This window comes from Lepisma saccharinum, chromosome 26, assembly GCF_977018435.1.
Source record: "Lepisma saccharinum chromosome 26, izLepSacc3.1, whole genome shotgun sequence".
NCBI classification, from domain to species: Eukaryota; Metazoa; Arthropoda; class Insecta; order Zygentoma; family Lepismatidae; genus Lepisma; species Lepisma saccharinum.
This window is the reverse complement of record NC_139254.1, coordinates 23,142,772-23,157,122: the sequence shown is the minus strand read 5'-3', so window position 1 is coordinate 23,157,122 and position 14,351 is coordinate 23,142,772. Positions and strand designations below refer to the sequence as shown.

The following is a 14,351-nucleotide window of genomic DNA, read 5'->3' as shown; positions in this document are numbered from 1 at the left end:
TAATACATGTATTAATCCTAATGTTTACCAAGCACAACCCAAAAATTATAACAAGAAAGTGGTAAATTCCAAGTCACATACTGTAGTAGATTTCCTCATGAAAATAGTTCAAAACATGACCCCTTTTCCTACAGTACTTAATATGAAATTTCAACTGCAACTACCCAGTGTATACTATACTGAAGTATAGTTTGTCCACAACAAATACAAAATTTCGTTTTTTTTTCTTTGTTGGGGGAGAACCGGGATTTTTTTTCCACCTGTTCAAGCAGCTCTGGCACCCACCCAGCGTCGTATAAAGTGGGTACCTGGAGAAAACTCTAGGGAATAAAGGCAGCCAGGGGCGTGATGCTGATCACATCACCCCACACCTTTGGCCGTGATCAAGAAAGTGTGGGGCCCTAACTCCACACCCCCTATACGCCTTCAAGGCATGGTTCAAAGCACAGGGAGAAAAATTATGATTTTTCCAGACACACAGTAAATTTCCCTGACATTTCCATGACTTTTCCAGGATTTCCAGGTTTTCCAGGTTTTCCAGACTGGTAGACACCCTGTCAGATAACTGGACTGCAAGTTCTACTTTTATATTCTTTCTAATATCTAGTATTATAAAAGTGAAAATTTATTACAGAAATCCGAAGGAACCATAATTTTGCACAAGACTGAGAATCATAAGAATGAAAGAAACAAGTTTCTAAACCGAATCTTTTTTGGGAGTGAAATCACAAGAACTGAATCCAGAAGTGGAAGTGAACTGCAACTTTTTCTCTTGCAGACTCCAAAATGCACGTAAATTCCAGACGATCTGAAAAATTCCCTGATTTATCAATGACAAGCCAAATTCCCTAACATTTCCCTGTTTTCCAGGTTTTCCAGATACGTAGCAACCCTGAAACAGGCAGGACAATTGAGGTGTTGCAGATACGAAGGGCGAACTCAACGAACGTGCATTGTGAGGGAAATTTGTTTCAAGTTGTCAGGCACAGTGCGAACTCTACAAAAAACTTTGGAAATCACGCATGAAACATTCCAATCTACTTTAACCAAATTTTTGTGGAGTTTGTACTGTGCCTGACAACTTGAAACGAATTTCCCTCACAATGCACATTTGTTGAGTTCGCCCTTCGTATCCACAACGCCTCAATTGAACAACCCTACAGAGAATATCAGCTTTACATCAAGAATTTCCATCCGGAGAAGTCAGGACTAGCCGAACATTCGATTAACGAAGGCCATAGAATAAATTTTAACAACACAGAAATTATCACTAAATCATCAAACTATTGGGACAGAATTATCAAAGAAGCAATAGCCATCCATGGGGAAAAGCAGAATCTGAATTGCGACACGGGGCTCGAACTGGATCCAGCCTGCCTAGCTATAGTCAGCAGGCAGCGGGAATGCAGCAGACACGGCTCCTGATTGGTCCGCCATTGACTCCGGAAACAGTCACATGCAGTTGCAGATACATATAAACCGGGTTGATCTTCTACCCTGAAGATGAGAGTGACGTTAGCTCTCGAAAGCTCGGAAACATTTCCAGAATTGACCTGGTCAATAGCCAGAGAGAATTGAATGTATATAATGCTTTATAATACTATCTGGTATGTATTTGTATAGATTTTTCATTCTGCTGTGATGTCAGCAGAATAGTTATACAAGTAACAAAAATGTTACAGAAATATCCTGAAATTGGGAAATAAAAAAAAAATGTTTTTTTTTACTGGCCAATTTATAAGAGATTGATCTTTTATAATTACTTGCTTATCAAATGTTTTCTTGTTTGCCTGTTCATCTCAAAGAAATGCCAGTTACAGTGGAACCAAGACAAAAAAAATGCAGGAAAATGTAAAATCCAGGAAATTTGTATAACACTTTACTCTATTTAATAGAGTAATAGAGTCTATTAGGACTATGTAGATTGAATGTATAATGCAGGAGAACGTAAAATCCAGGAACGTAAAACTAAAGTTTTACTGTATTAAGTAAAGATGCATTTTCTTACATTTTCCATGTTACGTCTGTAACAAATTTCTATAGGAAGCACCATTTGAAATGCAGGGAGATCAAGGGATATGGTGTTCTCTGAACAAGAAAATTTACGTGAAGTATCCACTCAGCTGATTCACTGTTATGTTAAACACAGGTGCATTTTCATTTTACAGATCAAAAAATGCTGTTAATATTTTCACTTAACATTAAAATTCTTCAAAATCAATGCTTTAACTTGTGAAACTAGTCTTCAACAGAATTAAAATACATAAAAACACTAACTTATCTTCTTCTTCCAAATGCATGATAATGCTCTGAAGTTCCCTCTGAGGATTTTGGTCAAGTGTTAACCTGGATCCATGCAGCACAGTTCTCACAGACAACTCCATATCGTCAATCGCGCCCATTGTTTCCTGTTCAGTGTTGCCCAAGACAGATTGTGTGCTTTGGTGTTCTCTGAAAAATAAACATTAATGTCAGTCAGGTGAATTTTTAAGAGAATTATAATTTGTTATACAAATAGCATGTGTCCAATTCCTTGCGAGGCTGAGAGATCGGGAGAAGTGTGGCAGGCGGCGCTAGCGGAGATGTCGACATTTTCGACCAGTAATTTCCATTCACAGCTCTGTCCAGTTCACCTGTAGTCGCGAAGAAAAGAACAACTCAAGCTCGGAGCTTTCAGATTACAAACAATGCTCACGACAAGCACTGCCATTTAACGGTTAAGTCTGCAACGTAATCTTGACACAGTGTTGCACATTCGAAACCTTCAAACGATTCCGAGCGAAGCAAAATGCTTTCAAGGGTAAACATAAGCGGGATGTTACTGGTCGAAAATGTTGGCATCTGCACTACCGCCACCCGCCACACTTCTCCCGATCTCTCGGCCTTGCAAGGAATTGGGACACACTGTATTTATTTAAAAAAAAGATCCTTAGAAATATATTTGCACGTGGAGGGAAGTGGCAAGGATAGTAAAGTGCACTGATCTTGCCCAGGGTAGGGATGGATGGAAGACACATGTTGCTGCTGGAAATGCCAGACAGAGCTTGCGTAAACACAGTTACACTTTTTTTTTATATATAATATTCAAACTGTGTCCACGTGCCTTGGCAATGATGCACTATCATTGGCTCAAAATTTCTCCAAGTTATGAACTAATTCTACTGTTAAAATAATTCATATGCATTTTTTTTTTTAGCATCACCTTTCTTCCACTTTTAGGTAATCATGACAACGAGGATAGGTTCTAATATGAGGATATTGATGAAGGGACATGACCAAGAACACCCACGTCCAGCCTGGGATTCAAACCTGGGATCCCGGTCATTGTAGCATTGTGGTAACTACTCTGCTATGAAGCAGGGGTGCCCATCCCCCCAAAATCGTACATCAAAATCCCCCAAAAATTATTCATCATAACCCCCCCCCCACACACACACACACATACACAAATTAGTTTGGATAAACAATTGATTTTTTTGTTTGAATATCGATAATTTGATTTCATTTTTAAAACATTAAATTTTCAAAATATGTAAGCTTTAGACAACGAAAACTGACAACAATTACCCAGTCAGTTGTAGCACAGGAACACCACAAAGAAAACACCAGACATTGTTTACCACCGGCCGAGATGCCAACAATCAAAAGGCATATGACATTCGAAACCTTTCATTGCAGTTGAAATTAAAAGACTATAGAAAGAAAAATCGTGGCTCACTTTCATGTTTGCTACCATAAAACGTACAAAATAAAACTGCTCAAGCTCAATGCCATTGTTAGGCTCGCTGAAGCTTTTTCTTAACAGTTTGTCCACTTGAATCACCTTGTATTAATGCGAAATACACATCTTCCAAATCGATTCTACAGGCATAAGAGGTGGTGTTTCATTTCAACCCCATTTTCACGATCACCCCACAGGTAGGTAGAAAAACTGTACATAATAACCATAACTAAAAATCAATAACAAGTCAATCAAATGAAATGAGCCCCCCATTTTTGTGTGAAGATATATAGAGTTGGTAGCCATACTACAAAATTTTATCCCCCCAAAAATTCCCATGATGCAAATGGTGAACTAAGGATACCTGCAAATGCGAAAATTGTGAACTGACAGTTCTAATATATCAAGTCTGAGCATGTTTTAAACTTTCCCAACAAGCTTTCCGCAATTTTCCCTGAGTGGAATTGTCCTTGAATTTCAACATAGTACATGTACTGTGCATGTCAAATTATAAGATAACGCAGCTTCATGAGGGCTGGTAAAGTGTAAATCACCAACCCTGAGACCTTCTGTAAACAAACCGTCTCACCGATTCGATGTATCACTTCGCGTCAGCTGATTCATGGCCCTTAAAACAGCAGACACTGACACAACAATGCACTGGGATACCAACTTAATCACTTCTTTTACTGGTTTCTCAGGATACCACTGACAGAACGTTACATAAATATTGAGCAGAATCCGTTTCTCGCTGGTGCTATGAAAACAAGCTCGGAGAACACGGAGACCTTCCCGCACACATAGAACGCACCATGTTGAAAGTGGCACTATTTCCTTGCTGTTCACATGATTATTTTTAGAAAATAACCAATGTTATAAAATATCATTATGTACACAAATCTCTAAGCTCATTGAAAGTTACAATGCATATTCCTACAAAATGTTCTCACTTATGGCGGAACAAAAATCGTTATTAGGATGCTTGTCAAAGTTTCCAACCGCAATAAATTTATGAACTTTCTTTGTCTTGTTTTGATCATCATCATCAATATATTTATTGATCATCATCAATATATTTATTGAACTTACAGCATTGCATATGGCTGTTTATGCCCATTATATATTTTATTTACATAAGATACAATTTACATAAAATCTACAAACAAATTTCAAATACACTCCTATCTACAGGGTGGTCCATATGTCTTGTTACCCCCCCGAATCAATATCTTGTTATCTCTAATTCAGTGTTTCTTTTGCAGAGATGGCTGACACAAGCTCATACAATGTAGAAGAGCGCCTTGTTGTCAGTGTTTGGGCCCATGAACGTCCACATACCGGCAAGACCATGGAGGATGTGCGACGACATTTCACAAGACGATTCCAAAAAAATGCACCACCAAAAGTGACAATACTGCGTTGGGAAAGAAACTGTTTATGTTGGGATGTATCAAAGACAAACCGAGGCCTGGTGCACCAACCAAAAGACAGAACACATGTGCAGGAGTGGAGGCATCTGTGCTTCGGTCACCACAGAAGTCACTGCGCAAACGATGTGCTGAGCTTGGAATCCCAAAAACAACAATGTTACGACACATGCAGAAGGATCTTGGATTGAAATCCTTTAAACCAGCAAGCGTCAACGATGCGTAGACGACATGCAGCATGTGGAAGAATGTTGGAGGTATTTCCGACACTCCCGCAGCGGACTGACCTTTTCTTCTCCGATGAATGCGCAATATATCGAAGTGCACGTGCAAGGAATCTGTATTTCTGGTCCAAGGAAAATCTGCATTATTATGAAGAGCTGGAAAACAACCAACCCACATGTGATGCTCTGGGTCGCTATGTCCGCTAAATACTTGATAGGTCAATATTTCTTCGATGGCATAGTCAATCAACACTCCTATCTCGCCATGTTACGGGCATTTTTTATTCCACAGCTTCAAAGAATGAATCTCCTGGGACGTTCCTGGTTTCAACAGGATGGAGCACCGCCCCACTGTGCCATTGCTGTCAGGGAATATTTAAGTGAAGTGTTTCCCAATAGGTGGATAGGATGGGGATCGGTACATCATCCGGCGCTTCTGGATTGGCCTCCCAGAAGCCCTGATCTCTCGTCTTGTGACAATGCCCTCTGGGGCATTATTAAGGAAAAGGTATCACAACAACGATACCAAACAACAGAACAATTAAAGGACGCTATTATGGCAGCCTTTCAGACAACAATCACCAAAAATTTGCTTCGTAAAATCTCACACAGGTCATGGTGCCGTGTCATTTTGTGCCATGAAAATAATGGTGGTCATACTGACCTTTTGGATGTGTGAACAACATCCTGGTTGACGCTGAATCCATACATCTTACAAAATAGTTATATTGTTATTATCATAATATAAATTCAGGTAAAATTGTTGGTGTCACATGACATATGGAATGAATGGATACCTTACACTTCATTATATTATATTGTATTATTATAAAGTTGTATTATTATCAAGTTATGTAAAATTATGGGGGTAACAAGACATATGGACCACCCTGTATATCAAACCTTAGAAATATACTAGGTAAATCAAAAACTAAAGGCAATTTTGTGTTTTCGCAGGAATAAACGAAGACTGGGTGTGTCTGACGTCACCATGTGTATACTTGGAGTGATGTGGAAGTAGAAGTATCCATCACTGCCCCATTCAGTCGATTGTCACTGGGCAAAATGGTCACACATATGGACCACCACTCCACGAATGCACCATCGAGGAACAGCATGCCGCAGTGCGCTTTCTGTGGTCGGAGGGAGTCAAACCGACAGACATCCACCGTCGGCTGTTAGCCCAGTATGGAGCAAGCACCATGACTCAACAAAAGGTGTACGAGTGGGTGGACCGCTTTAAAGCGGGACTCACAAATGTAATGGACGAAAGTCGAAGTGGACGCCCAAAAATATCCCGCACAGAAGAAAACGTCCAACGGGTGGATACCATTATCAGGAACGATAATCGAAGAATCACAATAGCACAAGTGGCGGAGCTCTTGGACATCAGTTTCGGATCAGCATATGCAATAGTGCATGATGAGTTAGGGTACCATAAAGTTTGTGCGAGGTGGGTACTCGAGGAACTCTCAGCTGCGCATCAGCAACAGCACGTCACAGGGGCTACCCAGTTTCTCCAACGTTATGAAGCCGATCCCAGTATCATGGAACGAATCGTGACAGGAGGCGAAATATGGGTTCACCACTATGAACCAGAGAGTAAGCAGCAAAGCCTGGAATGGAAACATCCGTTGTTCCCTGTATGCAAGAAATTCAAACAACAGCCATCCTGTAGGAAATTGATGTTTTGGGATGTGAAGGGACTGATCCTGGCGGAGTTCCACCCACATGGTGAAATTGTGAATACTGCAAGTTATTGTGCGGTCCTGCAAGACAAACTGAAACCTACAATTCGTCACAAGCGACGAGGACTGCTGTCTAAGGGGGTTCTCGTACTACACGATAATACCAGGCTTCATACAGAAATGGCAACAGTAGACACTGTGCACAGGTTTGGCTTTGGGTTGCTTCCCCATCCTCTGTACAGCCCTGATCTGGTGCCATCAGATTACCACATCTTTGGCCTTTTGAAGGAGGCACTGCGTGGTCGTCGGTTCAGGTCAGATGACGAGGTCCAGCAGGCGGTGCAGACGTGGCTTCGTGAGCAACCAAAAACCTTCTTTGCAGACGGGATACAGAAGCTGATTGCACGATACCAAAAGTGCATTGCTGTGCAGGGGACATATGTGGAATAGTGATATGTGTAGAAATGAAGAAGTTGTTATGTGAAAATTGCCTTTACTTTTTGATTTACTCTAATACATTACCATGTTATATCATTTTGTCTAAAAAAATGCAAGTAAAATATATTCAATTTGCATGCAGGAAAGAAGCCAGATTTATGGTAAATGATTACTGGTGCAAAGAGTTAACCATAAAGGTGAAGCAATAAGTACAAAAGAAATATCATTGGGTTTAAAGTGAGATGTCACTTGCGGCAGCGTATCCCATACTACAAATTGGCCGTTGTTTTACCTTACGTAATGAATCCTGAAACAACGCTGGATTTTTGTGTGGATTATTTTACTTCTATGAGTTCACAATGCTTTCTGCATGCACGTGGTTTTGTTTACAGAAGGTCTCATGGTTGGTGATTTGAACTTTAGATCCTACGCACTGTCAGTGTTTCAAATGCAACAGATCTCATTGCAGTATCACTGACAGACACACAGATAAAACAGCGGAACTAAAAAAAATCAGGTGAAACCATTACTGACTCGGTAGCCTAGTTGGTAGAGAAATAGCACAGTATGCCAGACATGGTTCGAGTCCTGCATTTTCTTCACTTAAATTTCTAAATACGGAGAAACTAGTACTCACTTTTATCCGCGAAGCTGTGTAGTATACCCACTATGTGTGCAAAATTATAAGGTCTATGCTCTTTCACCTGAAATGTGGAATTGACTGCCAATGCTAGTAATATTAGAAAGAAATGTAAAAAAAACTATGTTTTATGTTTTTCAGGGAACCAACCTAAAAAAATAATTAAAAAGCAGGAAAATTTTATAACATTTTGCTATATTAGGACCATCAGAACTGAATGTATAATGTGGGAAAATTTAAAATCCAGGAATGTAAAATTGGAGTTTCACTGTATCTTTACTGTAAAGAGTGTTTCAGAAAGAAAAGTCATGATATTACATTCACTGACTCAAACAGTTTTTCGTGAACATAGTTCTCTTTATCAATAAACATGGCAACGCTGAGTAGCTTTCATAATATAACGTCAGGGCAGGCGCTAGTCATTTTGCCACCCTGGGCGGTGGCAGCAGATTGACCGAAGATAGTATTTTTATTAGCCTTAATTTCCAAAAAAAACTTTGTTCGCCAATTGCCATGGTTACAGACAAAGTTAATAAATTCGAAGTTCTACACTCACATTAGGTGCAAAATCATGACCCTTTATCAGTTTAAGGTCTCCTTTGGTGTAATTGTTTTATTATACCTGGAAACACTTTTAGTTCATCTTTTAATTCAGTAGCCTTCATGTTTAACATTCCGGCAAGTTTTATACACCTTTCAAACAAAAGATCAGATGGCATGTATTTATGCTTACTAATATCATAAAAGAAACTGAAAATTCCCTATGATGTTTAAGCTGCTCAAATCTTTCTCTTAGAGCTAAAATAATAGTCTAAGAGATGGTAATAAAAATCAACTTTGTACCGTTTTTGTGGATTTTCAACAGTTCATCATACTGAAACTGCTTCTTCTTCCGATTTCGGACCTGTACAGTGTTGCCTATCTTCGGATCGTCCTATATCTAAATTTGATGCCAAATCTTTTTCATCAATCAGGACTTGCAGGTCGCCACCCCCCAATGCTTCCACGAGTGGAGGGGGGGAGGCCCTGCCAGGCTGCCAAGCGGTGTAAAAGAAACTTTTAAATTGTTTATATCACTTACTTTTTCAAAGCGCTGATATGTTTGCAAGAAATTATCTAAGAGCATCTAACACAAAGTAGATTAATGTTTTGAAGATATTTGCTCATTACATTACGTGGAGTAAAAAGTCATACCAGATAACTAGTGAGCAAAGGAATGTAAAGCCAAACGACTGGTTTGCAATACACCGAGCCTCATTTGCGACCATTTGGACAGTTTTATTGTCGCCACTTATTCGAAGGAGCGAATCATAGACCTCTCCCACTTGATATATCAATGGATTTAAGGCATCGAATCTGCTTTCCCCCCTTGTGGCACTCAGTGGTTTGAAAGTGAGACTACTGATATGCTCCTTCAAAACTGTGGGTTAGCAAATATTAACTTCCAAGTTATATAATATAATAGGAAACTCGCAAGTTTTCAATAAGCTTATTTCTTTCTTCTCTTCAAATTTTGCCGCTCTGGGCAGTGGCACGGTTCGACCCCCCTTCCGCCAGCCCTGTATAACGTCTACTGACAAACCAACTCCACATGTTGCAGATCATGTCCACTTTGATTGATGCCACAATTTGATCTTGGAACTTCCAGTGGCAAGAGATTGGTTCAAGGTAGTACCAGTTCACAATTAACTTGAAAGCAGCTATGTTTTAATGACAACTACATACCCATTTTTCGAAAGTGAGTCACATGGTTGAACAGGAAGGTAGTGCAATCTAGAAGACCCTCTGCAAATTTTATTCTTCAGCATTTTAATAAATGCCCATGTAGCTTCTCTTGAAGTTGTCTGTGAAGAAATATTGATATTATAATGGTGCGCAAATGATAACACAAAAATTATATGATACTGTCCTTGTTACAACCCCTTTCTTAAAAAGAACACCCAGATACAGAGAATTCCAAGATATTCGCTACGAGACTCTGCGGTAAGTGGCCCGGCATCAGCGCTTGTCTTTCCCGGTGAACGGTGTCCGCGACAGTCAGTTATTAAAATTACAGTTTTCATATTGTGTACTAACCTTGACTACAGAAGATGTTAAAATTGATATCCCTCTGCTGCAACACGTTCCTGGCATCTCCGAAGCAAATTGGCATTTACACGTGCAACTTCGTCTACTGTAATTCTCCCAATTTCTCGTACAATACTGTCTTTTAACCCACAGATGGTGTGCGGATTATCTTTGTATACTTTATTTTTTAGATTTACCCATAAATAAAAATCGCAGGCTGACCCTGTTACTCTAAACTTTTTTATGAGGTCATATAGAGGTCCTATGTGGAACAAGAACACCAGGAAATTTCATTGTAAAACGTCGTCGCACTTCTCCAATTCCTCTTTCTGAAGTAACACTCGACAATATAAATCCTTTATGTAATGTAAACTTTTGTGGTGCCATATTAAGCCACAATCTTCAACACACGGACACAACACAACACAACTTCCGAGGGAGGATTATCTCTTAGCGAATGTCACGGAATGCTCTGTAGTATTAGAAACATTTGAGAATAAAATTCATGATTTAAATTTGTTTTTGAGGTTTTTAAAAACCATGAAAACTTCTCATGATTTGTACTGAAGCATCAAGTTCTTTGGCCAGTGTCAAGTAAATTGCTATACTATCAGAATTTCCATGTTTTTATTTCCTTTACTGCATTTTTAGTTTAACATAGAATGCATACAGAATAAACAAAACCTATTATAACTTGTAAATTTTATACATTTTATAACTATTTTACTGATTGATTAACTTCCTTTAGTTTGCTTAGTTTTTCTGCCACTTGTGGCTAATCATGAAGATGAAGATGAATGATAAAACACCAAAAAAGCTGATCAAGGTAGAATTTATTACAAAAGAACACTATAAACGTGATGTTTCAACCTTATAGCTAGGTATTCCTCAGACTCTGAACTATATTAAAATAAAACATCCCTAATTTTTTTACGCTGTTTTAGGAATATTTAAATCTTGATTATTTTGAAATCTCGACTATATCTTGGGTTTAGGAATGTCACGATCACAGTGTGTTATTTTGTAATAAATTCAGCTTTTTGACTGTTTTATTAAACATGGAAACAAGGCTTAATACTGTTACCATTGAAGGTAAATGGTGATAAGTTCAAACTGATGAAAAGGACAATCACAAGTCCACATAGACAGGACACATTTGGGTGTCTTGAGAAATGGCCACCCCTTACACCCTGTAAATTCTTATTTTAAAACAGGATAAAAAAATTAGGAATGTTACTCTTACCTTATCAACAGAACAGTTCACATTTTAGTATAAATCTTGCAAGACAAGAAGATAAAACATTTTACAAAACATGCAATCTATAGGCTAGAAATCAGTGCATGGAATATTGGCTCGTTCACACACAAATCCCGGCAGTGTAGGCATTCATCCGAACAGGTTCCATTGAAGAGATGGAGTGGGCACTGTGACAATAATTGAATGAGGACTGTCATCAACCCATGCCAGAGCGTGGGTCTGGAAATGGAAGTGTGCAGATTCAAAAGTCTCGAAGACAAGCATCAGGATGTAGCGACTCGAGGCTGCCTGCTGGTGTAGCAGGCAAAAATTGGCATTAGTGGACATCAGTCTTGGGTATTACGAGAATCTCTTTTAATATGTGGATTCTTCCACAAGACAAGTGACAACGACAGATTGTCTAATGCTCCTTCGAAGGATCGAAGGAAGAGAAGACCCTGTCTCCTTGGTGAGTGCCATGGTTAATGAGTAGAGGCATGCAAATTTAGTTTTTGACGAAAACACGAAATATGAAATTACATGCTATAATGTTCATTTTTCATGTTTCTGAAAGGTGTGAGGTGCATTTTCCTACCCTGTTTTGTCACGAAATAATGCGAAATGAACTGCATAATGCGAAATAGACTCTTAAACACAAAATTTACCGTTTACATACCGACACGACACTTTCTGAAGTCTAGAGTATCCTGTGAGTTATGCAATTCACGGAAAATTGCTTAATTCTGCTGTAAATATTTGAGAAGCAAAATTTGACCCCTTTACACAGAAATAAACTAAATACTCTGGTAACTACATAAATGTTCTATTAGAGGGGATAAGTTTACTTTGTATAATAAGTGCAGTTTTTGAATCAAATTCTGAATTATATTCACAATTTTAAAACCAAAATGTCATTTTATATAGCGCTTTCGATGTGATTATTCACCGCTATAACACTGATATGTTATATTATTTACCACTTTTGAACCCGAAATAGACTCTGTTTTTGTACCGAAATTTGGCTTTTTTATTTACCAAAAATATGTGCCTCTATTATTTTAAAACAAAGTAAATTCAAGGTCTCATAGGACCTGGACCCACATGCTAAATGTGATTGGATTTAGTTTATTTTACTTCAAGTTTTGTGCCTCTTCGCTAATTTGCGAAGATGGGGATGAGTGATGAAATTATGAAATTGATGAATGGACATTCACAAACAACCAAGCCCGAGCGGGATTTGAAACCGGGAACCTTGCCACATGTTCAATGTGGTCACATGTGGGAAAATATAGTGATCACACTGGTAGCTTGTCCTCTAGAAAAATAAGTTTTCAGGAAATGGACTTTGGTGAAAATGGCCACTGAACAAGATAGGTAACTTGAAGGTCAGGGCAAGCATCAATACACACAAAAACCCACCCTTTTTTGAAACAGCATCCTGTGCTACGGAAATTGCTGTCAACCACAGACTGTGTTCCTACTATCAATTAAGGTAAAGAGACTTTACTATTCTTGATAGAATGGCACCTTAGATTCTCTTCAATACAGTTACTAGAGGAAATTAGTATTTTAGTTATATATTAGAACTTAGAATAATCATGACTCATGTGCCAAAATAGAGAAATAAACCATGTTAAATGTGAAAGCAAGTTGTCTGTGAGCTACTCTGAGCTATTACCCTCGAGTAACACTCAAAGGCCCTTTGAGCGATACAATGAAACCTGTTCGGATGAACACCTCCACTGCTGCAATTAGTTTCTGGCCAATATTCCACGGCAGACTGATTGCAAGCCTTGCAGCTGCCTAAGCATGGGAGGTTCTTGCTCAAGCATGCCTGCATTGAGACAGGGTGATGACGTTGGTAGATACAATATGCACTTGTACAATAATAATCAAATAACCTTGTTGTAACCATTGCATTTCCAAAATAATAAATAAAGAATTCATGTATTGGGAATAAAAGATGCAGTTTATAATAAATACAAGTAAGCGAGTTACTAAGTTTTTAGTGCCCAAGCAAATGATGGCAGAGGTCACCAAAATTAATGGAATCTCTACAAGTAAGTTTTGCAGGAAACTTTAGGAAATGATGGACAAACAACACATTTTGACTGCTACTGAATTACACAATACATACAACCAATATTTAGAGGCACATATTTTTGGTAAATAAAAAAGCAAAATTTCGGTACAAAAACTGAGTCAATTTCGGGTTCAAAAGTGGTGAATAAAATTAAATATCGGTGTTTTAGTGGTGAAAAATTGGATGAAAAGTGGTATATGAAAAGACATTTTGGTTTTAAAATTGTGAATATAATCCTAAATTTGATTTAAAAACTACACTTATTCCACAGAATTAACATTTCACTTCTAATAGCACATTTATGTAGTTATCAGAGTATTAAGTTTATTTCTGTGTAAAGGAGTCCATTTTTGCTTCTCCAATATTAACAGCAGAATTAATCAACTTTCTGGGAATTGCATAACTCACAGGATACTTCAGACTTCAGAAAGTCTCATGTCGGTATATAAATGGTAAATTTCATGTTTAATTTCGCTTTTTGAAGTTCATTTCGCATTATTTCGTGACAAAACATGGTCACAAAATGCATCTCACACCTTTCAAAAACATGAAAAATTAACACTACAATGTGTTTTTTCAAATTTCGTTTTTTCGTCAAAAACGAAATATGCATGCCCCTACCGATATTCTACTGATCAGATATAAAATTACAGATGTTCCTTGAAGACTCTCAATTGGTCACTGGCCTCCTTAATTAACATATATATATGTATTTAGACATATACTTTACACAGCAAGAGTATAGGAATTATATTCATAAAAATAACAAACTGATAGAAATTCATTTATACAGTCATATACCTATATCGGGTAATAGATTAATCTG

At 38.2% G+C, this 14,351-nt stretch overlaps 1 protein-coding gene across 1 annotated transcript in view; it reads right to left on the bottom strand.

The window, feature by feature from the left end:
• Positions 1-14,351, bottom strand: part of LOC145979403 (dystrophin-like) — a 56,561-nt gene that overhangs the window by 13,291 nt on the left and 28,919 nt on the right. The window contains exons 7-8 of the mRNA XM_083112273.1: positions 9,864-9,982; positions 2,278-2,451 (exon numbers count right to left, since the gene is read on the bottom strand). Of these exons, the coding sequence (XP_082968399.1) occupies positions 2,278-2,451; positions 9,864-9,982 (293 nt within the window). The remainder of the gene's footprint in view (positions 1-2,277; positions 2,452-9,863; positions 9,983-14,351) is intronic.